The sequence below is a fragment of the Ovis canadensis genome, chromosome 22, assembly GCF_042477335.2.
Source record: "Ovis canadensis isolate MfBH-ARS-UI-01 breed Bighorn chromosome 22, ARS-UI_OviCan_v2, whole genome shotgun sequence".
NCBI classification, from domain to species: domain Eukaryota; kingdom Metazoa; phylum Chordata; class Mammalia; order Artiodactyla; family Bovidae; genus Ovis; species Ovis canadensis.
The window spans coordinates 59275863-59295497 of NC_091266.1; the positions used below are offsets into that span (position 1 = coordinate 59275863).

General features: G+C 49.4%; 2 protein-coding genes across 2 annotated transcripts in view; one reads left to right on the plus strand and one right to left on the minus strand.

Moving 5' to 3' along the window:
• Positions 1 to 2553: 2553 nt before the first annotated feature.
• Positions 2554 to 5408, minus strand: NKX1-2 (NK1 homeobox 2). Its single transcript, XM_069567494.1, has 2 exons — positions 5198 to 5408; positions 2554 to 3248 (listed from the first exon to the last, which is right to left on the minus strand). Exons 1-2 carry the CDS (start codon positions 5406 to 5408, stop codon positions 2554 to 2556), a joined length of 906 nt encoding a protein of 301 aa, XP_069423595.1.
• An 11502-nt stretch (positions 5409 to 16910) lies between these two features.
• The window catches only part of LHPP (phospholysine phosphohistidine inorganic pyrophosphate phosphatase), a 129050-nt gene continuing 126325 nt past the window's right edge, over positions 16911 to 19635 (plus strand). The window contains exon 1 of the mRNA XM_069566841.1: positions 16911 to 17148. Coding sequence (XP_069422942.1) covers positions 17024 to 17148 — 125 coding nt within the window. The 5' untranslated portion in view covers positions 16911 to 17023. The remainder of the gene's footprint in view (positions 17149 to 19635) is intronic.

A 19635-nucleotide genomic window follows, 5' to 3' on the forward strand; every position in this document is an offset into this window, starting at 1 on the left:
GCTAATGTCCTAGAAATATGGTATTAATTTAATTTGCAGCCACTAATTAATATCCTATAAAGATGCTTTGCTATCACTATGAAAATGGGCTTAAATATGTGTTTGTGTGTACTGCCTACAAGTGGAGGCACTATGTGTTTACCTAGCAAGAATCTGAAAAGGATGGCTTAGAAAAAGTCATTTTAGGAGAGAAATACTCTCTACTGGTGAATGCCAGATGGTGAGAGGTGAGGATGGGAAGATATACAACCTCTGATAGTTATAGAATTATTTAAAATCTTTGCTAATAAACAACAAGAAATAATTAGAAAGAAATTATTACAAACAAAATTTATTAGACAAACACATCAATAGATTGAATTTAAGGATTTGGTTGGGAACTCACTGGGCCTTTTAAAGCAGCAGATGTCCAAAGTCACACACTTCAAGCATTACTCTGTTAAAATTCATAGAAACAAGAAAGGTCAGGAAATACAGCACTCCATGCTGCTCCACAAACAGACAAGCCTCCCCCCTCCCTCCGCAGTCCCTCTCTTCAGCTGTAGTCTTCTGGTACCTGAGATGAAAGGAATGTTTCCCAGGTCTTACAGAAATTCGGTTTCTTTGTTACAGATCTGGCTTCTTTGCATGCCTGCTCCTGATACATGGAATGTTGCTTTTGAGAAACCCACTAATAGTTACTGAGGGAGTGTTTATCACAAGTAAAGTGAATAAAACAATATTATCTATTACAGTAACTGCATTGTTAATCTCATCTGGCACCATTTGTCTTTCAGAAAGTTTAATGCATTGTTTGGGGACACATTTCTTCTTTAGCATAGAAGGGAAAGAGTCTAATTAATAAATTATAATTAAATAATACATACACTCAAATCTGATGAGATTCACATGAATGTGAAAACTTCAATTTATTTTGGAAGAAGGGGGGTATATTTTCTCATTCTTGATAATAACAGAAATAGATATTTCAAGGTTGTAATCTCATATGTTCATAAAACCAAATAATGTGTTTTATTTTATGAGAAGCCATTGATCCTTAAATTTATTAATGACAAAGGCTACCAAGAAATAGCAAGGAATATGGTATCCATATAGATATTGCCCAGCCTCAAGTAATCCAATAAAGATGAGAGTGAAAGATACATGACCTAGTTGGGGAGGTCTGGTTTTCGGAAATATGGGCTACAAATTATATTACATAAAAAACTGAAGAGTATTCCAGATAAAGCCAGCAAGAGAATTTTACAGGACTAATTCTTAAGAGAGACAATAAAAGCAGCAGTTAGAATGCATGTCCCTATATTTAGCTCCTGCAGTTGAATCCATCACATATATGCCTTTTGCTTCCATGATATGCCCAATAATTATTTCTTCTACTGCTCTTAACAACCTTTTGCTTGTTCACCATGCCACCACGGACAGTCTGTGTGGAACAGAATATCTTTCAAGTCAGAATCTTAGATGAAGCTCTAAAAATGTTGAGTCTGTGCTTTAAAAACTAGTCCAGTTCATAACTGCCGTGTATGCTGGAGGAGAGAACTCTCCTTGATCACTATTGAGAGCTTCGGACTTGCTGGGACAGACATATTGGCCAAGACTGAAGTTTTACGATATCAAACACTGCAAATCATAATGGGCAGTCTCAGGTATAGACCTCAAGATTTCAGTTGTGCCACTGGTCCCTGTGTTATTTTTATGCCTTTGGGGCCATAGTCATGGTTTGTCAAAGCTATTCTCAAAACTTGCAGTAGCGGGGAACTGCGCTCTACCTTAGTAGGCAAGTCTAGCTGTAAAGCAGTTGAATCAACCAGCACAAACTTCTGGTCTTCTCCGAAAAGTTAGGTACCCATTTTCTCAGGAATAGCCCGTGAAGCGACAGTCTGGAATAAGAGTTGCTCTCGGGGCCTAATCTTAAATGAAAGATCGAAAAACGTAGAGCGCTACGCCTTTAAGAAACGGCCCATCTCAAGGCTCAGATCCAGTTCTCTCCAGCTTTCGCAGTGTTCGGCAGAAATCGCTGCATTGGGGCCGGTAACCAAGGGTGAAATGGGAAACAATCGGCTCTGGAAAGGGAAACAAAAACGACTGGGCTCTGAGGGAGCCAAAATCTTTGCAGATTCCATCCTCGTGAGCCGCTGGAGGGCGGGTCTTGGCTGTCTCCGGACCGGCGCTGGGCTAGTCGCGCGCCTCCGAACACCCAGACCCTCGGAAAGAGCCCTTGAACTGAATGAAGCCTGACCCACCGGGAAGAGGAGGTCCAGAAACGGGGAGATTTAAGGACGGCTTCCGTCTCCGGATACTCTGAAACGTGGCCGGTCCTTGATTCCCCTTAGTGGACCGTGTGGATTCCGGGAAGGCGCGCACCTGGCAGGCGGCCTCTCCCTGCCCTCTGGCGGCGCCTCCAGGCAGCCGGCAGGGAAGGGGCGCACAGACACCCGCGCACCAGGAGGGGGCGGTCCCTATGCATCGGCGCCCGTCGGTAGGGTGGGGACCACAAGTCCACGCCAATCACTCGTGAGTCCAGACGAAGAGGGGCCCAAGGGGCTCGGGGGTTCATAGATGCGGGGCGTAGAAAGGGGTCAGGTAGGAGGGCCCGAGGAAGGGCGCGAAGGAGCCCCCGGCGGCCGTCAGCGGGAAGGAAGCGGCGGCCGGGAAGAGGACGTTGGCCGCGGAGTAGGAGGGGAAAGTCTGGAAAGGATGCGCGCCCGGGCCCGGCGGACCTGGGCTGCCCCCCGCCCCGCCGCTCGCCGCCGCAGTCCCGGGCTGGGGCGCGCCACCTCCCGCCTGCGCCGCACCTTCGGCGCCGGGGTTCTGCTTCTTCCACTTGGTCCTGCGGTTCTGGAACCAAATTTTGACCTGCGTCTCAGTGAGGCTGAGCGAGAGCGCGAGGTTCAGGCGCTCGCACACGGACAGGTAGCGCGTGGCCCGGAACTTGTTCTCCAGAGCCACCAGCTGCTCGTAGGTGAAGGCGGTGCGCGCGCGCCGCGGCTTGGAGCTGCTGGGCTCCGCGCGCCGGCGCCTGGGCCGCGGGGAGCCAGGGGAGCCCGCGAGGCCGCCCGCGCCGCTCTCCCCCGCCGCCGACGCCGCGGCCCGGGCCTCGGGGGAGAGTGTCAGGCCCGCCCGCAGGTGCACAGCCCGCTCCCCGCGCCGCCGCCCCGCATCCTCCATGTCCTCGTCCTCCTCTTCCGCCTCCTCCGCCTCCGACCCCTCCAGGGGGGACGCCAAACCCGCGCCGCGGCCCGCAGCATCTAGAGGAGAACGGGACGGTGATCAGAAAACGGGAACCACCCAGCCCGTTCTGGTCCCCGGCCCTGCTTCTCGTCCTCCCCAGAGTAGGCGGCAATCTCCCCAACTCAGGGCCCTGCCCTGCCCCTCTCCGAGTTTGCGTTCCCTGCCACCACCCCACGGCCCCCCATCCAGAGTGCCCAGCCTGTCCCGGGAGGTGAGAGTGAGGGTTGCGGTGCCTCTTCGCTCTTTACTCATCTACGACCTAGTAGGTGTCCAAGAAGTGTGTTTGGAATCAATGGATGACACCCTGCATTAAGAAAAAATAAAGGGCTCATTGGACAACCTTATAAGAGCGTTGTATTACACATTAAGACATCGAGATGTCAAGTGCGTTTCAGGCTCTCTCCTCCCCCCCCCCCCCCCCCCCCCCCCCCCGTCCCTAGACGCCTGTTTGGGTCTGGAACCTCTAGCAATTAGAAAAAGAAGTTATTAGGCGCCCCTCTCCTCCCTTTTAAAGTGAAATTCCCTCTTTCCCATCTTCTCTCTGCTGCCGTGTTAATAGAGTTTCAGATTTGCGCGGGACTGGATCGATAGATGTCATCTATTAAAGGTAAGTTTTAATCGAACAATATTAGGATCAGACAGGGAAAGGGGGTTTGAAGTCGGTACCTGCAAGCTGCGGGCAGGAGATATGCAGGCTCCAGTAATAGAATATCGATCAGAGAGGTGGGGCAAGGGGAGAGCGGCCCCTGCGAGAGGCGATCGGAACAATTACCCGGCCGGCCGCCCAGGCCCAAGAGCGGCCGCCAGAGGCGCCCAGAGCCCCAGACCATCACCTCTAAACTTGGGGATGGAGAGCGGTGGGGAGCGGTGGGGGGCGGCGTGGGGTGGGCGGGAGGAGACTGCCAGACTTCAAGCCTCTCTCCCTGCGCTACGCGCCTGAACTTTGGAGTCCCTCCCAGGCTTCACCCAGCTCTGGTCCTGCTGCCCTTTGTCTTTCATTTCAGACACAAACTTTCCTGGACACCTCATGAGGGTCCTCCAGAGTTAGGAGTTAAGTCAAAAAGGGTTTGGAGAGAAAGGACAAAACAGTCTCCCATCACCCCAAGCCGCCCTGACCCCAGTCCAGTCAACGATTGATTGTGTCTAGGGAGACTGAGCGGGTGGGCAGTGGATTCTTTGCTGTTGTCTCTGGAGGGCTAGAAGGGACCCCTGTGCTCCACCGGACCTCACTGCCTGCTAAGACTTCAGACACATGATTCATCAGTCTCAGCTCCCTCACCCAGAGAATGGAGGGATGATGGTGTCGACCTCCTTAATGACGCTGTCGACCTCGCAGGTATTGAAGTTTTCCCTGACTTGTGTCCCAGTCTCTAGCCCAGGTCCTGGCACATGGCGGGAGCATTAGATGCCCAATAAGTGAATAAGCCTGGCTAAATTGGGTGCTGGGGAACTATTAGTTTCCACTGCCGGTCAGTCAGAGCTGAGGTGCTTACTCGCTTGGCAGGTGAGCAGGGATAGGCTTCAGTGGCAAATCTCTAACCTGGGATGCTGCGGGGGGCGGGGGGCAGGGGGATGTGCCCCTATGTGCCTCTTCCTGCAGCTTCCCTGGTGGCTCAGATCGTAGAGAATCTGCCCGCATTGGGGGAGACCCAGGTTCAATCCCTGGGTCGGGAAGATCCCCTGGGGGAAGGGCATGGCAACCCACTCCAGTGTTCTTGCCTGGAGAATCCCGTGGACAGAGGAGCCTGGCGGGCTACAGACATGGGGTCGCAGAGTCGGACGCGGCCGAGCGCCTAACACGTTCGCTGCTCCTCTGCTGTTTTCAGCCCTCTTCCTGTGTGCCTTCTCCCCTTTGGGGCAGACGCCGCCAAGGTCTACTCACCCGATCCCGGGCCGTCCCTCCCACCCGCCCATCGCAGCATCTAAGCTGGGGCTTTCCGGGCCCGAGGCCGCCTCGCTTCCTTACCAGGAGCCTCTCGCTGCGGAACCGGGTCCCGGCTGGCGTCCTTCCTTGCTTCGGTCTCTGCCAAACTTTTCTTGGCTTCCCGGGGAGCCGGACGCACGGCTGGAAGCGCAGCGCGGGTGAATTTCTGCGGGTCCAAGATATCCAGAACCGAGAAGGAGATCTTGTGGTGGGAGGGAGCCGCCTTGGCCCCGCCGTCCTGCCATGCCAGCATGCCCCAGAGGCCTGCGGCGCGGGGTCCGGGGAGGGTAGTGCTCGGGCTTGCTTTAGGCTGTGGCTCGGCAGCAGCTCTCAGCCGGTAGGAGGGTCGAGGCGGCCAAGAGAAGCTGGGGAGGGGGGCGCGGAGGCGGGGCTGGAAGAGAGCGGCCCGAGGTTGCGCGCGGATTGGCACTTGGGCTACCCCAGGCCCCCGCCACGTGCAGGGCGCGCTAGCAGGAGCCCCCAAGACTACCCCGAGCCTTGCCCGGACCTCCAGCCTCGGCGAGGGGGGCGCCTAGGTGCGTTCGGTGCGCGCGCCCGCCTGGACAGCGCCGCGGGCTCAGCGCGCTTCCGCCCAACCTGCTGGGACTGCCGGTGAGCGAGGGAGGGAAGTTAGGAAGATTTCGTCCCGAAAATCCTCCCAATACACCCACCCCGACTCGGGCTTGGATTTGCACCCTTGCTCCAGGGCACCCGCCTTTGAGTTGGGGACGCAGTTGAGTCCAGCACTGATTACACGAAGGCAACGCTCAGCACATCGCCTGCCTCGCCAGTGCATCACAGTAATCGCCTCGGACCTGACCACCTCGGATTTAAAAGCCTTCATGTTCTCACAGTTTAGTTTACAAAGCCCTTCCACGTGCGAGATCTCGTTTGATCTTCCGAGAAGCCCTGTGCGGTGGGCGTGGCCTGGCAAGGCTATTTATCCCGGTTTTAAGATGAGAAAAGGTGAGAATGAGGTTCAAAGGTGAGAAGTTATGTTGCCCAGGGCCACTGTTAGTTGGTGACAGTCTGGATTTGAACCCGGGTCTCCTTTCCTGAACCACTATTCTTTGCAGTAAGTTCTGTTATTTCTCTAGGAACCTCCAGGTTGTGGACTGGACAAAACCCAGGTTGTGACAGAGGCTTTCCCTTCCACCCTGGAGCCTAGCCAGGTCAGGGAGCAGCAGGGGTTTTGGAGAGATGTCTGAGCCCCAGCCAAGATGCTCTGGTGAGGACAGGTGAGCTAGGTGCGGGTGGCTGCCCTGTCCTGTTGGAGACTCCAAGCACGACCCCTGATACCCTTCAGGCGTTCTTCACAGACACAGGTCTGATCATTTGCACAGTTATGTTGCGTCTCTGGGAAGCAGGTTGCATCTTTGACCCCCCATCCTCCCAATAGTCCCAAGAAGAAAAAGGTTAAAAGGTGTTTTGCCTGGTTTGGACTTATGGTCAGAAAACAGATAAAAGGCTTGCATCTAACCCACCAAGTCCCATGGGGATGAGGCACAGCAGTCCTTGGGGAAGCTTCCACCAGCCACGCCCTTCTTAAATTCCCCTTCTTTTGTTGCTTGGGGAACAGTCTGAGCGCTAAGTATTTATCTCAGCGGCAATTTCTGAGGCTTCTCCGACCCCTCAGCCCAGAGCTACCTCTAAGGTTGCTGTCCCTTTCTTCCCGGCCCCATGGGGTTTTCAAACAATGACTTGGCAATTAAGATTGTCTGAGCAGGTAGGAGTAGGAAGGGGAGGAGAAACCTTCCACTAAGTGCAGTGGAGGCGGGGGTAGGGGGTGCTGCTAATTCCATCTGTTATTGAAGAGGAGATCTTACAGGCCAGCTTCTTGGAGCTTTTCTCATTCAAAGCTCATGGCCCCTCCCAGAGGCGGTCACTGTATTCCCTGGGGACTTTAAAGCCCTGCCGAATTCGAGCTAGCTCCAGTCCTAAAGCTGAGATGAATTGTGCTTTCAAAGGAAATCAGGGAAGGAAGTGCCCTGGCCAAGCCCAGCGGACCACCTCCCATCAGAGGGAATGCATGCCTAGGGAAAACCAAAGAAAGATGGCTAGGGCTCTAAACCGTGGCACCCAGGAACCTGGATTGCCAATCACAGAGCCTTCCAGGTCTCCGATAGGGTAGTTTGGTTTTTGTTTTGACAACTCTTTCTCACCTGATTTTAAAAAAAATCTTTCTTAAACAACAAGATCCTACTGTATAGCAGAGGAAACTATATCCAATACCCTGTGATAAACCATAATAGAAAAAGAATATGAAAAAGAATGTAGGTACATGTATAAGTGAATCACTTGGCTGTACAGCTGAAATTAACACATTGTAAATCAGGGGTGTGTGTGTGTTAGTCACTCAGTCTTGTCCGACTCTTTGCAACCCCGTGGACTGTAGCTCACCAGGCTCCTCTGTCCATGGAATTCCCCAGGCAAGAATACTGGAGTGGGTAACTATTCCCTTCTCTAGGGGATCTTCCTGACCCAAGGATTGAACCCAGGTCTTCTGCACTGCAGGCAGATTCTTTATTATCTGAGCCATCAGGGAAGACCCAAATCAAGTATACTTCAATACATTTCAATATTGAAATCAAGTATACTTTATAAAACAAAATTTTTTTAAAAATCTTTTCTTTCTTTCTCCTTCCCCACTGATCCCACTCCCCTTTTACATTTTTCCATTCACATTTATGTTTTTTCATATTTAGGTTCTCCATGGTACCTAGAAATAGGTCTTTTTAAGGGACCTCCAGAATGGACATTTCTGGCTCCGCATGGTCCCTGTCCTTATCTGTTCTCCTCTGAGAAATATTGAAGTCACTTTCAGGGGAACGTGGGCTGGCATTCCAGAGGACATCCCATGTCCTCAACCAGATGGACCTGGAAGATGCAGAAGCCAGAGCAGGCTAAATCCAGTCATCTTCTTTTTACTTTATCAACTATCTCCAAAAATTTTTGTTCAAATAATTTGAATCATATTTCCTTTGAGGTCCACAGGTGTTATATATAGAAAAGGAGACGCAAAAGGAGAAGCAACCAATTGGAATGTCAAGAACACATAAAGGACATGCGCTGTAAGACTGTGAATCTTCAAGAACTCCTAGCAGTTTTTCAGTCACCTTTTTTCCCTTGCCCTTTATTTTTCCTGTATTTCTGACATGTGTGCTCAGTGCTGTATGAAGTTTTGTGAACTCTTGCATTCAGGACTTGGCTTCTGGAGACAGGTGCCACAAGAAACACCATGATGTGGGATTTCCCTGATGGTCCAGCAGTTAAGACTCTGCGTTCCCAATGCAGGGGAGCCAGGTTTGACCCCTCGTCGGGGAACTAGATCCCACATGACACAGTCGAGAGTTCACATACCACAGCTAAAAAGTCCTGCATGCCACAAGGAAGACTGACTATCCTCCATGCCATGGCTAAGACCTGGCACAGCCAAATAAATTGAGAATAAATTTTAAAAAAAGAAACACCACGGTGTCTCCCATCAACATTGCAGGAACAGAAAATGCTCCTTTTTACTCACCCAACTTGAAAAGAGACACCTCACCCGGAGAACAGACTAAATCCTTCAATTTGGTGAGTGGTGGGGGTGTCTGGGGGAATTGTTTTTCTGGCCACCTGCTTTGTAAATGACCAGAAAGGCTGTGAGACTTCCTAGAGGAACAATCTGGAGATGTGTTGACTTGCTCACGTCCTCACACGTGTATTTATATGCGAGATGTTCCTATGTAATAAGTACATCGGTCTCCAGCAAGCCACCTTCTCCCTGTGCTTGGAGTTGATTTGTGTTTTCAGCGTGGGCATTAAAATTCTGCCTGAGTGCTGTCTTTAAATTGCTTTGATGCTAGGTAGGTTCCATCCCTGACCTGTCCTGATGGCAAGTGATGGCTGTAACAAGCTCAGGATCAATATTCATAGCGGGTGTCCCGGGCTGATAACACTCGCCAAGACAATGTTCACTATCAGCGCAGACAGCTGAGATATTGCACCATTAGGGATGTTGTGTTAAATAACCTGATCCATTTCTGGGGCTATTTAATGAATTTCACAGTTTAGATAGTATCTTTAAGGAGAAGGCAAAGGCTATTCCAGAGGCACTGATGCAAATCAATGATGCCAAGCTTCCCGAGCGATTCCACAAACAAAGTGGCCTATACCTCCAGCACAGCCTTGAGAAGCTACCGCCTGAGCCGTGAACAGTGTTAACAATGGAAAGGATCTGCAGCATGTGCAGAGAGAGAGCAATCTTGAGCTGTGTCAAAGCATCTGAGATAAAATCTGATGTTCCTGAAATAAAATACACCTTAAATTCTCTAGGTAAAACCCTGCAGTTTGGGCCAGCCCACGGGGTAGGACAGTATGCCAAAGAGACAGCTTCATAAGGCACAACGTGGTAAGGTAACAAAGGGGGAGAAGTGAACCGCGGACGTCTTCAACTCAAATCGGGCTGCAAAATGGGAGGGGGAGGTGCTGGATTTTAAAAAGAAACTAACCCATAGCAGCAGAATCAGTTGCTCCTTGTTTACTTGACTCCACAGCCGTTGGTGGTGGAGAGTTCATTTACAATTAAAGGCTAGCATTTCCCATTTCCCACCAGGGCTTTGAACTCTGACAGCCAAGCAGAGCAAGTGTTCCTTAAAAAAAAAGAAAAAAAAAAAGCTTTGATTTGTGAAAGCTCTCAGAGTAGCCACCCATCCCCAGACTGCAACCAAAATAAAAATGTTTACTCAGTATCTTTTGCTTTAAGAAATCACTGTTTCTTTTTGGAAATCAACAGGTTTAAAAAACAATCAACTCCTTTATTTCAGAAATGTGAGGAAGCTTCAAAGAAGGTAAGAAGGCAGTGGGAGGAGGGTATTGTCCTGGGAAAGACAGTAAGCATTCACAATAATAGCTCTTCTTTCTTGGGCACTTTCTCTGGCCCAGGCACTGGGCTAAGCTTTTTGCTTATTTGGAGTTACTTCATTTAAGCCTCGCCACGACCCCACGAAGCGGGCACTATTATACTCCCAGTTTACAGTAGAGAAAACCAAGCTTAGAGAGCTTCAGATGACTTTTGCTGTGACCCCAGAGCTAGGAAGTAGAGAAGCTGAGATTTGAACCAGGGTAGTTGTTAGATTTTTACAGCCTGGTTCAGTAACGTTCTTTTCTGACAGGAAGCCACATCCCTGCCTCAGGGTGAAGTCCAATTGCAGACATTTATCAAATGGCTTTCCCTCAAGGTGACACAGGATCTGAGATATAGAAGAGGACCTCTGAGAAGTAACCAAGCCCAAGCACTGCCTAGGAGGATATGGTGGTGCAGGTTTGGGATCCAGTCTTGGAAGCTCTTTCAGGCACTGTTTTCTAATGTTTTAAGATATTCCCAGGAGTAGCCCAAGAGAAGGGAATTGCCAGGCCAGCCAAATTGCTCTAGACATCTGGAAAAGTGGAAAGACATGTCACTGGGAGAAAGAGAATGGAGGGGAAATGCCAAGTGATAAGCTGAGAACATATGAGGAGAGAATCGGGGAAGGACAGGGCCAGAGGAGCAGGGATACAGCGCAGGAGGCGCTTTCTGGGCTTTTTGATGGTGAGCATCACGTGTCATCGTCCTACTTGACACAAGAGAGGCTTGTGCAGCGTACAGACCCGGGGGGGGTGGGGTGGTGGCAAGGTAGGGTTTGGCAGATATACGAAGCACCTGCTTCCTGCTTGAATGGAGACATGTGTGATCATTCTTGGTGGTCTCCTGCAAGGCAGGGGACAAAGCCCTCTGTCACCCACACCTGTGCCCAAATTTCATACCTTCAGTCTTTTTTAAAAATTGAAATATAGCTGATTTACAATGTTGTGTTAGTGTCTGGTGGACAGCAAAGTGATTCATATATATGTGTATACATATACTGTTTTCATATTATTTTCCATTGTGATGTATTATAGGATATTGAATATAATTTGCAAAGTGAATCAGATATATATGTATATACATGCTTTCTATGTTCTTTTCCATTGTGATATAGGATATTGAATATAATCCCCTGTGCTGTATAGTAGGACCTTGTTGTTTATCTAGTTTACATATGGTATTAATAGTTTGTATCTCAGTTCAGCTCAGTTCAGTCACTCAGTCGCGTCTGACTCTTTTCGACTCCATGGACTGCAGCACGCGAGGCCTCCCTGTCCATCACCAACTCCAGGAGTTTACCCAAACTCATGTCCATTGCATTGGTGATGCCATCCAACCATCTCACCCTCTGTCGTCCCCTTCTCCCACCTTCAATCTTTCCCAGCATCAGGGTCTTTTCAAATAAGTCAGTTCTACACATCAGGTGGCCAAAGTATTGGAGTTTCGGCTTCAGCATCAGTCCTTCCAATGAATATTCAGGACTGATTTCCTTTAGGGTGGACTGGTTGGATCTCCTTGCAGTCCAAGGGACTCTCAAGAGTCTTCTCCAACACCACAGTTCAAAGGTATCAATTCTTCGGCACTCAGCCTTCTTCACGGTCCAACTCTCACATCCATACATGACCACTGGAAAAACCATAGCCCTGACTAGACGGATCTTTGTTAGCAAAGTAATGTCTCTGCTTTTTAATATGCTGTCTATGTTGGTCATAGCTTTTCTTCCAAGGAGCAAGAGAGAGGGGCAGAGTCAGGAAATGGAGAGTCAGGGAGCCCAGAATGCCTCCATTCATGCCTTGGAACAGACACACCTGAAGCCATCAATGACTAGATGTTTACATGAGCCAACAGATTCCTCAACTTAAGCCATTTGAAATTGGGTTTCTGTCACTGGCGACCAAAGAGTCCTAGTTAATACAAGCCACTCTGGAAGGATTATACACACGTCTACTCACCAAGAGAGGATTGGAAGGATTCGAATTTCAGCTGAAATTCAGACATGATTTGCAAACTGGTTATTGGAAATGTAAGAGGCCAAGCTCTGCGGATGAAATATGCCTCCCTGGACACTGGAGGGTTAATGTGCCACTTCACTAGCTTTGGCCCAAAACTGTATAAACAAGAGTCTATTGGGTCAGGATTCTGGGACAGCTTTTTTTTCCTGGTATAAAGGCCAAGACTCAGTTGTCACAGGCCCTTTCTCCTTTTCCTTCCCCGTTGCCTGAAATGCAGATGTGATGCCTGGGGCAACCTTGAGAGCATGAGGAAGAAGCCATACGCTGAGGATGGTGGAGCAGAAAGGTGGAAGTAGCCCATTTCCTGACGATTCTGGGAGCTGCTGTACCTGCCCAGGACTGCCTTCCGCTTGGCTTCTTGATCTATGAGGAAAAAAACCTCAATTTGGTTGAGCAACTGCAGGTGGGTATTTGTTATATGCAGTGAAAACAACTCTAACTTATCCAATGCCCAGACATGAGTTTGAGCAAACTCTGGGAGACAGTGAAGGAAAGGGAAGCCTGGCCTGTTGCAGTCCATGGGGTCGCAGAGTCGGACACGACTGAGTGACTGAACAACAACAGAAATCACATCCGAAGAAAGGCCACGGTCAGGCTGAGCCCACACTTAGAGACCTGCTGCTTTGGGCAGACGTGTCATCCTTCAGGTGAGGGACTTGGGTCCCTGTGTTCATTCCCTATCATGGCTGGAACAAATCACCGCAAATTTAGGGGCTTAGAAACCACAACTTTGTTCTCTTACAGTTCTAGGGGCAAGTTTTGTCCTAAAATCAAGGGGTTTGGGGGGAAGGAGAGGGTGGGACGAATTAAGAGTGGTATTGTCATATATACAGTATCATGTGTGAAACAGATAGCTAGTGGGGAAGCTCAGCTTGCTGCCCTGTGATGAGCTAGAGGGCTGAAATGGTGCAGTGTGGGAGGAAGGTACATGTATACTTACAGTTGATTCACACTGATACACAGCAGAAACCAACACGATATTGTGTTGGTTAAAAGTTAAAAGAACAGATAATAAAAGTTAATTAAAAAGTTAAAACTTTTTAAAACTTTTTTGATTAAACTTTTAAAATTAAAAGTTAAAGCAGATTAAAAGTTAAAGCATTAAAAAAGTTAAATTAAAATTAAAAGTTAAAACAGATATTTGAGAAGTAGGAGTAGGGCAAGTATAAATAAAATATTTTAAAAAACAAGCCTGTAGGGGAGACTCCTTTTCTTCACCTTTTCCAGCTGCCAGAGGCTGCCTGCATTTCTTGGCTCATGGCCCCTTCATATTCGAGCCCAGCAGGGCATCATTTTCAAATCTCTCTCTCACCTCCACCTCTGTGGTCATGTCTTCTCTGACTCTTCTCCTGCCTCCCTCTATCCTTTACAAAGGCTCTTGTGATTAGATTGAGCCCATGTGGGTCATCTAGGATAATCTCTCATTTTAAGATCTTTGGCTTAATCACATCTAAAAAGTCCCCTTTGCCATGTAAGGAAACACATTCCCTACAGGTCCTGAGCAGTAGGGCATGGGCATCTTCAAGGAGCCATTATTCTGTCTCCATAATCTTAGATACAGAAAGCAATTTGCCCAAGGTCAGGCCCAGCCAGTGGGAGAGGAACGTTGTGTGGGCTCACCCTGACAGGCAGAAGTGCCCTTTTCCTGCCTCTTTATTTGGCATGAAGCTAAAGCCCAGTCATGCTTCAGGCTGCCCTGCTGCTCAGAAACCACTGCTGCCCTCCACTGCCTGCAGAGTCCATCCTCTTGGCTGTGTCTGTCACTCACTGGTACTGGGCACACGTTTGATCAGTAGCCTTAAAAGTGTCCCTCTTGTTCTCTGCCCGGTCTTAACTCAAAGGCAAAAGATCATACTTTAGACCCTTTTGCACCTGTGGAGTGGGGCAGGGGTGGACTTCCAGATGGCACTAAAGACCTCACCTCCCAGTGCAGGAGAAGTAAGAGATGTGGGTTCAATCCCTAGGTCAGGAAGATTCCCTGGAAGAGGGCATGGTAACTCTCTCCAGAATTCTTGGCTTGAAGAATCCCATGGACAGAGAAGCCTGGTTGGCTACAGTCCATAGGGTTGCCAAGAGTCAGACAGCACTGAAGCAACTTAGGAGACACATGCTGGCACACATGTACCCATGGGATCCACTGAGCCAAGAGAGTTGAAGTTCAACCTGCGGGTGATGCATGGCTCATGATGGTCCTGGTAGATTATCCAGATCATCCAGTTCCTGCACCTCAGAATCAGGAAGGCAAAAACTACATTTCCCAGACTCCCTTGCAGGTTGGACTAGGTTCCGCCAAGCCAGATATGGTGGAAGTGAAATGGAGTCAACAGATGAGCTGAGAGACTCTGCTGAGGGAAAAGTGCATAGGCTTGGTTCTTTGGGGGCAGTACTGTCAGTCCCTGTCATCTTAAGAGCCAAGTTCACTTCTCAGAGCTGCATAGCTCTCTGTTGTGTGGTGCTTGAGCTTGGTTCCCCAGTCCCCTTGGAAATCTGTAAGCTCCTTAACGCCCTGTGTGGATATTGTCTGCAACTAAGAACCATGAAAGTGGAAAGTAAAAGTGAAAGCTGCTCAGTCGTGTCCAACTCTCTGGGATCCCATGGACTGTATAGTGCATGGAATGCTCCAGGCCAGAATACTGGAGTGGGTAGCCATTCCCTTCTCTAGGGGATCTTCCCAAACCAGGTCTCCTGCATTGCAGGCGGATTCTTTATCAGCTGAGCCACAAGGGAAGCCCAAGAATACTGGAGTGGGTAGCCTATCCCTTCTCCAGCAGATCTTCCCACACCAGGAATCTAACCAGGGTCTCCTACATTGCAGGCAGATTCTTTACCAACTGATCTATGAGGGAAGCCCAGGGTCTCATATTCATTTCTCCCTCAATCAGAATGTGAATACCCAAAGAGCAGAAAGGATATTCCTATTTCTCCTGTAAGGTCAGTTCAGTTCAGTTAGTCGCTCAGTCGTGTCCGACTCTTTGCGACCCCATGAATTACAACAGGCCAGGCCTCCCTGTCCATCACCAACTCCCGGAACTCATCCTCTGTCGTCCCCTTCTCCTCCTGCCCCCAATCCCTCCCAGCATCAGGGTCTTTTCCAGTGAGTCAGTTCTTCGCATCAGGTGGCCAAAGTATTGTAGTTTCAGCTTCAGCATCAGTCCTTCCAATGAACACCCAGGACTGATCTCCTTTATGATGGACTGGTTGGATCTCCTTGCAGTCCAAGGGACTCTCAAGAGTCTTCTCCAGCACCACAGTTCAAAAGCATCAATTCTTCGGTGTTCAGCTTTCTTGACAGTCCAACTCTCACATCCACACATGACCACTGGAAAAATCATAGCCTTGACTAGACGGACCTTTGTTGGCAAAGCAATATCTCTGCTTTTCAATATGCTATCTAGGTTGGTCATAACTTTCCTTCCAAGGAGTAAGCATCTTTTAATAAGGTCAGCAGACTGCAGTTTCCCCAGTAAGCTTACCAACATGACATGCACAACTCACTGAACTGGGTCCGCGTTCTAATATTCTGATGAATTCTTCATCCTCTCTGTAACTCCAGAGACTGAGACAAAGTGGCATGGGGAATATGGTATTCTTTTTTATTTTATTTTATTTTTTTAATGATCTTCTTTTGAAACCTTAAAGCTAACTCAGGCCAAGATAAGTCAAATTCTTTCAAGTTTTACTTTAAACACTTGGTCAGAGGGGTGGTCAAGGAAATTCTTCCCCTTTTTTGTCAACTTTTACTTACTACAAAAATGATGTAACATTAAATAGAATGTAAAAATTCATCCAAAAATCTCACTGGGCAAACACATTGCAATATTCCCATTTCCTTTTCAGCCTTATTCCTATGCATCCTTATTTTTGCAGGCAGGGGTCTGCATTTGGTGTTTTTTTTTTTTTTTAAATTAATTATTAGTTTGGCTGCATTGGATCTTAGTTGCAGCATGTGAGATCTTCATTGTGTCATGAAAGATCCTTCCACAGGACACACAGAGGGGGTGCACAAATCCTCATCGTGGTAAATGAGATTAGTTGCTCCCCAGAAAGTGGGACTCTTAGCTCCCCAACCAGAGATTGAACCTGTGTCCCACGCCTTGCAAGGCAAATTCTTTACCACTGGGCCACCAGGAAGTCCCTAAATTCAGTTTTGCATTCTGCTTTTTTCATGTAATGTTATAACACAAGCATGTAGCCTTCTTTTTGATGGCACAGTATTTCTTTCAGCAGCCATCTTACTTCTTGAGCAATTCTAGTCCCTGTCTTCCAGCTTGTTTTGGCATCACAGCTCACACGCAGACACGGCCTTTAGGCTCACTTTCTTAGCACTGTTTCTCAGGGGCCCAGGATTATCCGGTCAAAGCACCCAAGTATCGCCGTTGCTTTTAGAACTGCGGTCTGGACAGAGGGTGGGAATACCAAAGAGAATCTTTTCCTGTTCTCATTCATTTTTGTTACTTTTATATAGGTGCCTCCTTGTAGTCCCAACTGCTGCTGCTAAGTCGCGTCAGTCGTGTCCGAGTCTGTGCGACCCCATAGACGGCAGCCCACCAGGCTCCACCGTTCCTGGGATTCTCCAAGCAAGAACACTGCAGTGGATGGCCTTGCTCTAATTCTCGGGGCGGGGGAGGGTTGGCTATTTCCCAGGGGGGTTGTTTTCCCGCTCTTCCTCATCTTTGTCTACGGATCTCCAGTCAAAAGGCTCTCATTTAGGGGAGTGCGGAAGAAGCGCACCTGTCTCTCTGGTTTTGCGGCTCGCCCCGCCTCGCCCCGCCTCGCCCCGCCCCTCCAGCCCCAGCCCTAGCCCCGCCCCGTCCCTTCAGCCCCAGCCCCGCCCCGCCTCTCGAGCCCCGCCCCACCCCGCGGTGGTTGGGACTACACTTCCCAGGAGCCCTTGCGCGGCCACCACGGCGGCAGCGTTCGCCGCAGGTTGGGACGCGAGGGCCCGAGCTGCAGCGGGGGCGGGCCGCGATGGCCGCGTGGAGCGAGCTGCTGGCCGGCGTGCGCGGGGTGCTGCTGGACATCTCGGGCGTCTTATACGACGGTGGTGAGGGCGGCGGCGCGGCGATCACCGGCTCCGTGGAGGCGGTGGCGAGGTGAGTGGGCCGTGCTGGGCGCCGGGCCCTGAGCTCAGCCGGGTCCCGAGGGCCACCGGCCCGGGGTGGGCGGGGGACGGGGCGGGGCTACTGCTGCTGCTCTGGCCCCGCCCCGCGGGGCAGGCAGAGGGCCGGCCCCCGGGACCCAGGACCCCATTTGCCCGCCCCTGGAGAACCCTGAGGCATTTCGGGTTGCGCCAGGGGTCCGGCACCCCTGGGCGATCGTGGGGCTCTGCTGGTTAGAGTTGCTCCACTGTCCAGCAGGGCAGCCCCTTGCTGCTTGCTGCTGAGTCTTTGGAATTGGGCTAGTCTGAGTTCGGATATGCTAAGTGTGTAGTCCACAGCAGATTTCAAAGACTTAGTGTTCAGTTCAGTCGCTCAGTCGTGTCCGACTCTTTGCGACCCCATGGACTGCAGCACGCCAGGCCTCCCTGTCCATCACCAACTCCCGGAGTTTACCCAAACTCATGTCCATCGAGTCGGTGATGCCATCCAACCGTCTCCTTCTCTGTTGTCCCCTTCTCCTGCCTTCAATCTTTTCCAGCATCAGGGTCTTTTCAAATGAGTTAGTTCTTCGCATCAGGTGGCCAAAGTATTGGAGTTTCGGCTTCAGCATCAGTCCTTCCAATGAATATTCAGGACTGATTTCCTTTAGGATGGGCTAGTTGGATCTCCTTGCAGTCCAAGGGACTCTCAAGAGTCTTCTCTAACACCACAGTTCAAAAGCATCAATTTCTTTGGCACTCAGCTTTCTTTATAGTCCAACTCTCACATCCATGAATACTAGAAAAACCATAGCTTTGACTAGATGGACCTTTGTTGACAAAGTAATGTCTCTGCTTTTTAATATGTTCTCTAGATTGGTCATAACTTTTCTTCCAAGGAGTAAGCGTCTTTTAATTTCATGGCTGCAGTCAGCATCTGCAGTGATTTTGGAGCCCCCCAGAATAAAGTCTGTCACTGTTTCCACTGTTTCCCCATCTATTTGCCATGAAGTGATGAGACCAGATGCCATGATCTTAGTTTTCTAAATGTTGAGCTTTAAGCCAACTTTTTCACTTTCCTCTTTTACTCTCATCAAAATTTAGTTCTTTTTCACTTTCTGCCTTAAGTGTGGGGTCATCTGCATATCTGATGTTATTGACATCTCTTCCGGCAATCTTGATTCCAGCTTGTGCTTCATCCAGCCCAGCATTTCTCATGATATACTTTGCATATGATTGAGAAAAAGACTTAGTGAGAAAAATGTGAAAAGTTCATTATATCATTTTGTATTGGTTACGTGTTTGAAATGATAGTAATTTGAATGTGTTAGCCAAAATAAAATATATTTAATAATTCCACCTGCTTCTTTTGATCTTTGTTATTGTGGTTACCAGAAATTTTAAATTATTATGATTCGGGTGGACTGCACTGACCATCCGCTTAGACAGTAGGAGGGCATCTTGCCCATTAGTCTTATGCACCGAGGACACTGCCAAGACTGCTGGTGGCACCACTGGACCCCGGGCTGTGTAATTGCCATTGGCATCTCAGAACCAGAAAGTAAGAGGGTCCATCATGGTGCAGGGAAGGAGGAAGTGCCTTCCATCTGGGGGAACAGTGGCTTCAGAACCTGAGGAGGAGAGTGTGGCAGGTTCCCCTTCACAGGACTGAAGGGCGAGTGAGGATGGGAGGGTGGCAGAGCCTGGCTGCAGCCTTATAAGTCGGGCAGAGCTGTGTGGGTTCCATCCTGAGTGCAGGGAAAAGTCACCGAAGATTTTAGGCAAGAGTGTCATGGAATCTGATTTATGTTTTAAAGAAATTAAAATATAAAAAGTGAAAGTATATAAGTACCAGGTTCCCTGGTGGCTTAGATGGTGAAGAATCTGCCTGCAGTGCAGGAGACCCGGCTTTAATCCCTGGGTCAGGACGATACCCTGGAGAAGGAAATGGCAACCCATTCTGATATTCTTGCCTGGCAGACTACACTCAGATCCTGGCAGGCTACAGGCCATGGGGTTGCAAAGAGTTGGACACGACTGAGCAACTAACAGTTTAGTTTTATACAAGTACCAAATGAAAACAGCAGATTCCCTTTGAAATCTTGGAGTGGGAGAAGAACTTTCTAGCTCTGCCCCAAAATCTAGACTCTTATCTTACATTGCTTATGGAAGACGCATTTGGCGTTATCTATCAGCATCTGCCTGATCTGTGAGAAATGACCTGGGTGGGAGGGCGTTTGTGGCAGTGCCTGTGAGAGAGCCAAAGACTAGAAGCATCTCAACTGTCCATCACAAGGGGAGTGTTACAGTCTCAGTCTATCAGTGAAGTTCTGTGCTGTATAAAAACGAATGAGCACCCCTGCCGTGTAGGCGTCCCATGTAGACGGGACATGCTCTGTGCTGTCCTTTGGGTGGAAAAGGTAGAAATGTAAGCATGTATGCCTGCTAGTATGTTTGCATAAGGAAGCTGGAGGGAAGAACTTCACTGTGTGAAGAGCTGCGG

Excerpts from the sequence above, each read along its gene's own strand:
- NKX1-2 (XM_069567494.1), bottom strand. The coding sequence starts at position 5,408 with ATGCTGGCATGGCAGGACGGCGGGGCCAAGGCGGCTCCCTCCCACCAC. Across the intron at positions 3,249-5,197 it reads TCCGCAGCGAGAGGCTCCTG|ATGCTGCGGGCCGCGGCGCG; the intron begins GTAAGGAAGCGA and ends GTTCTCCTCTAG.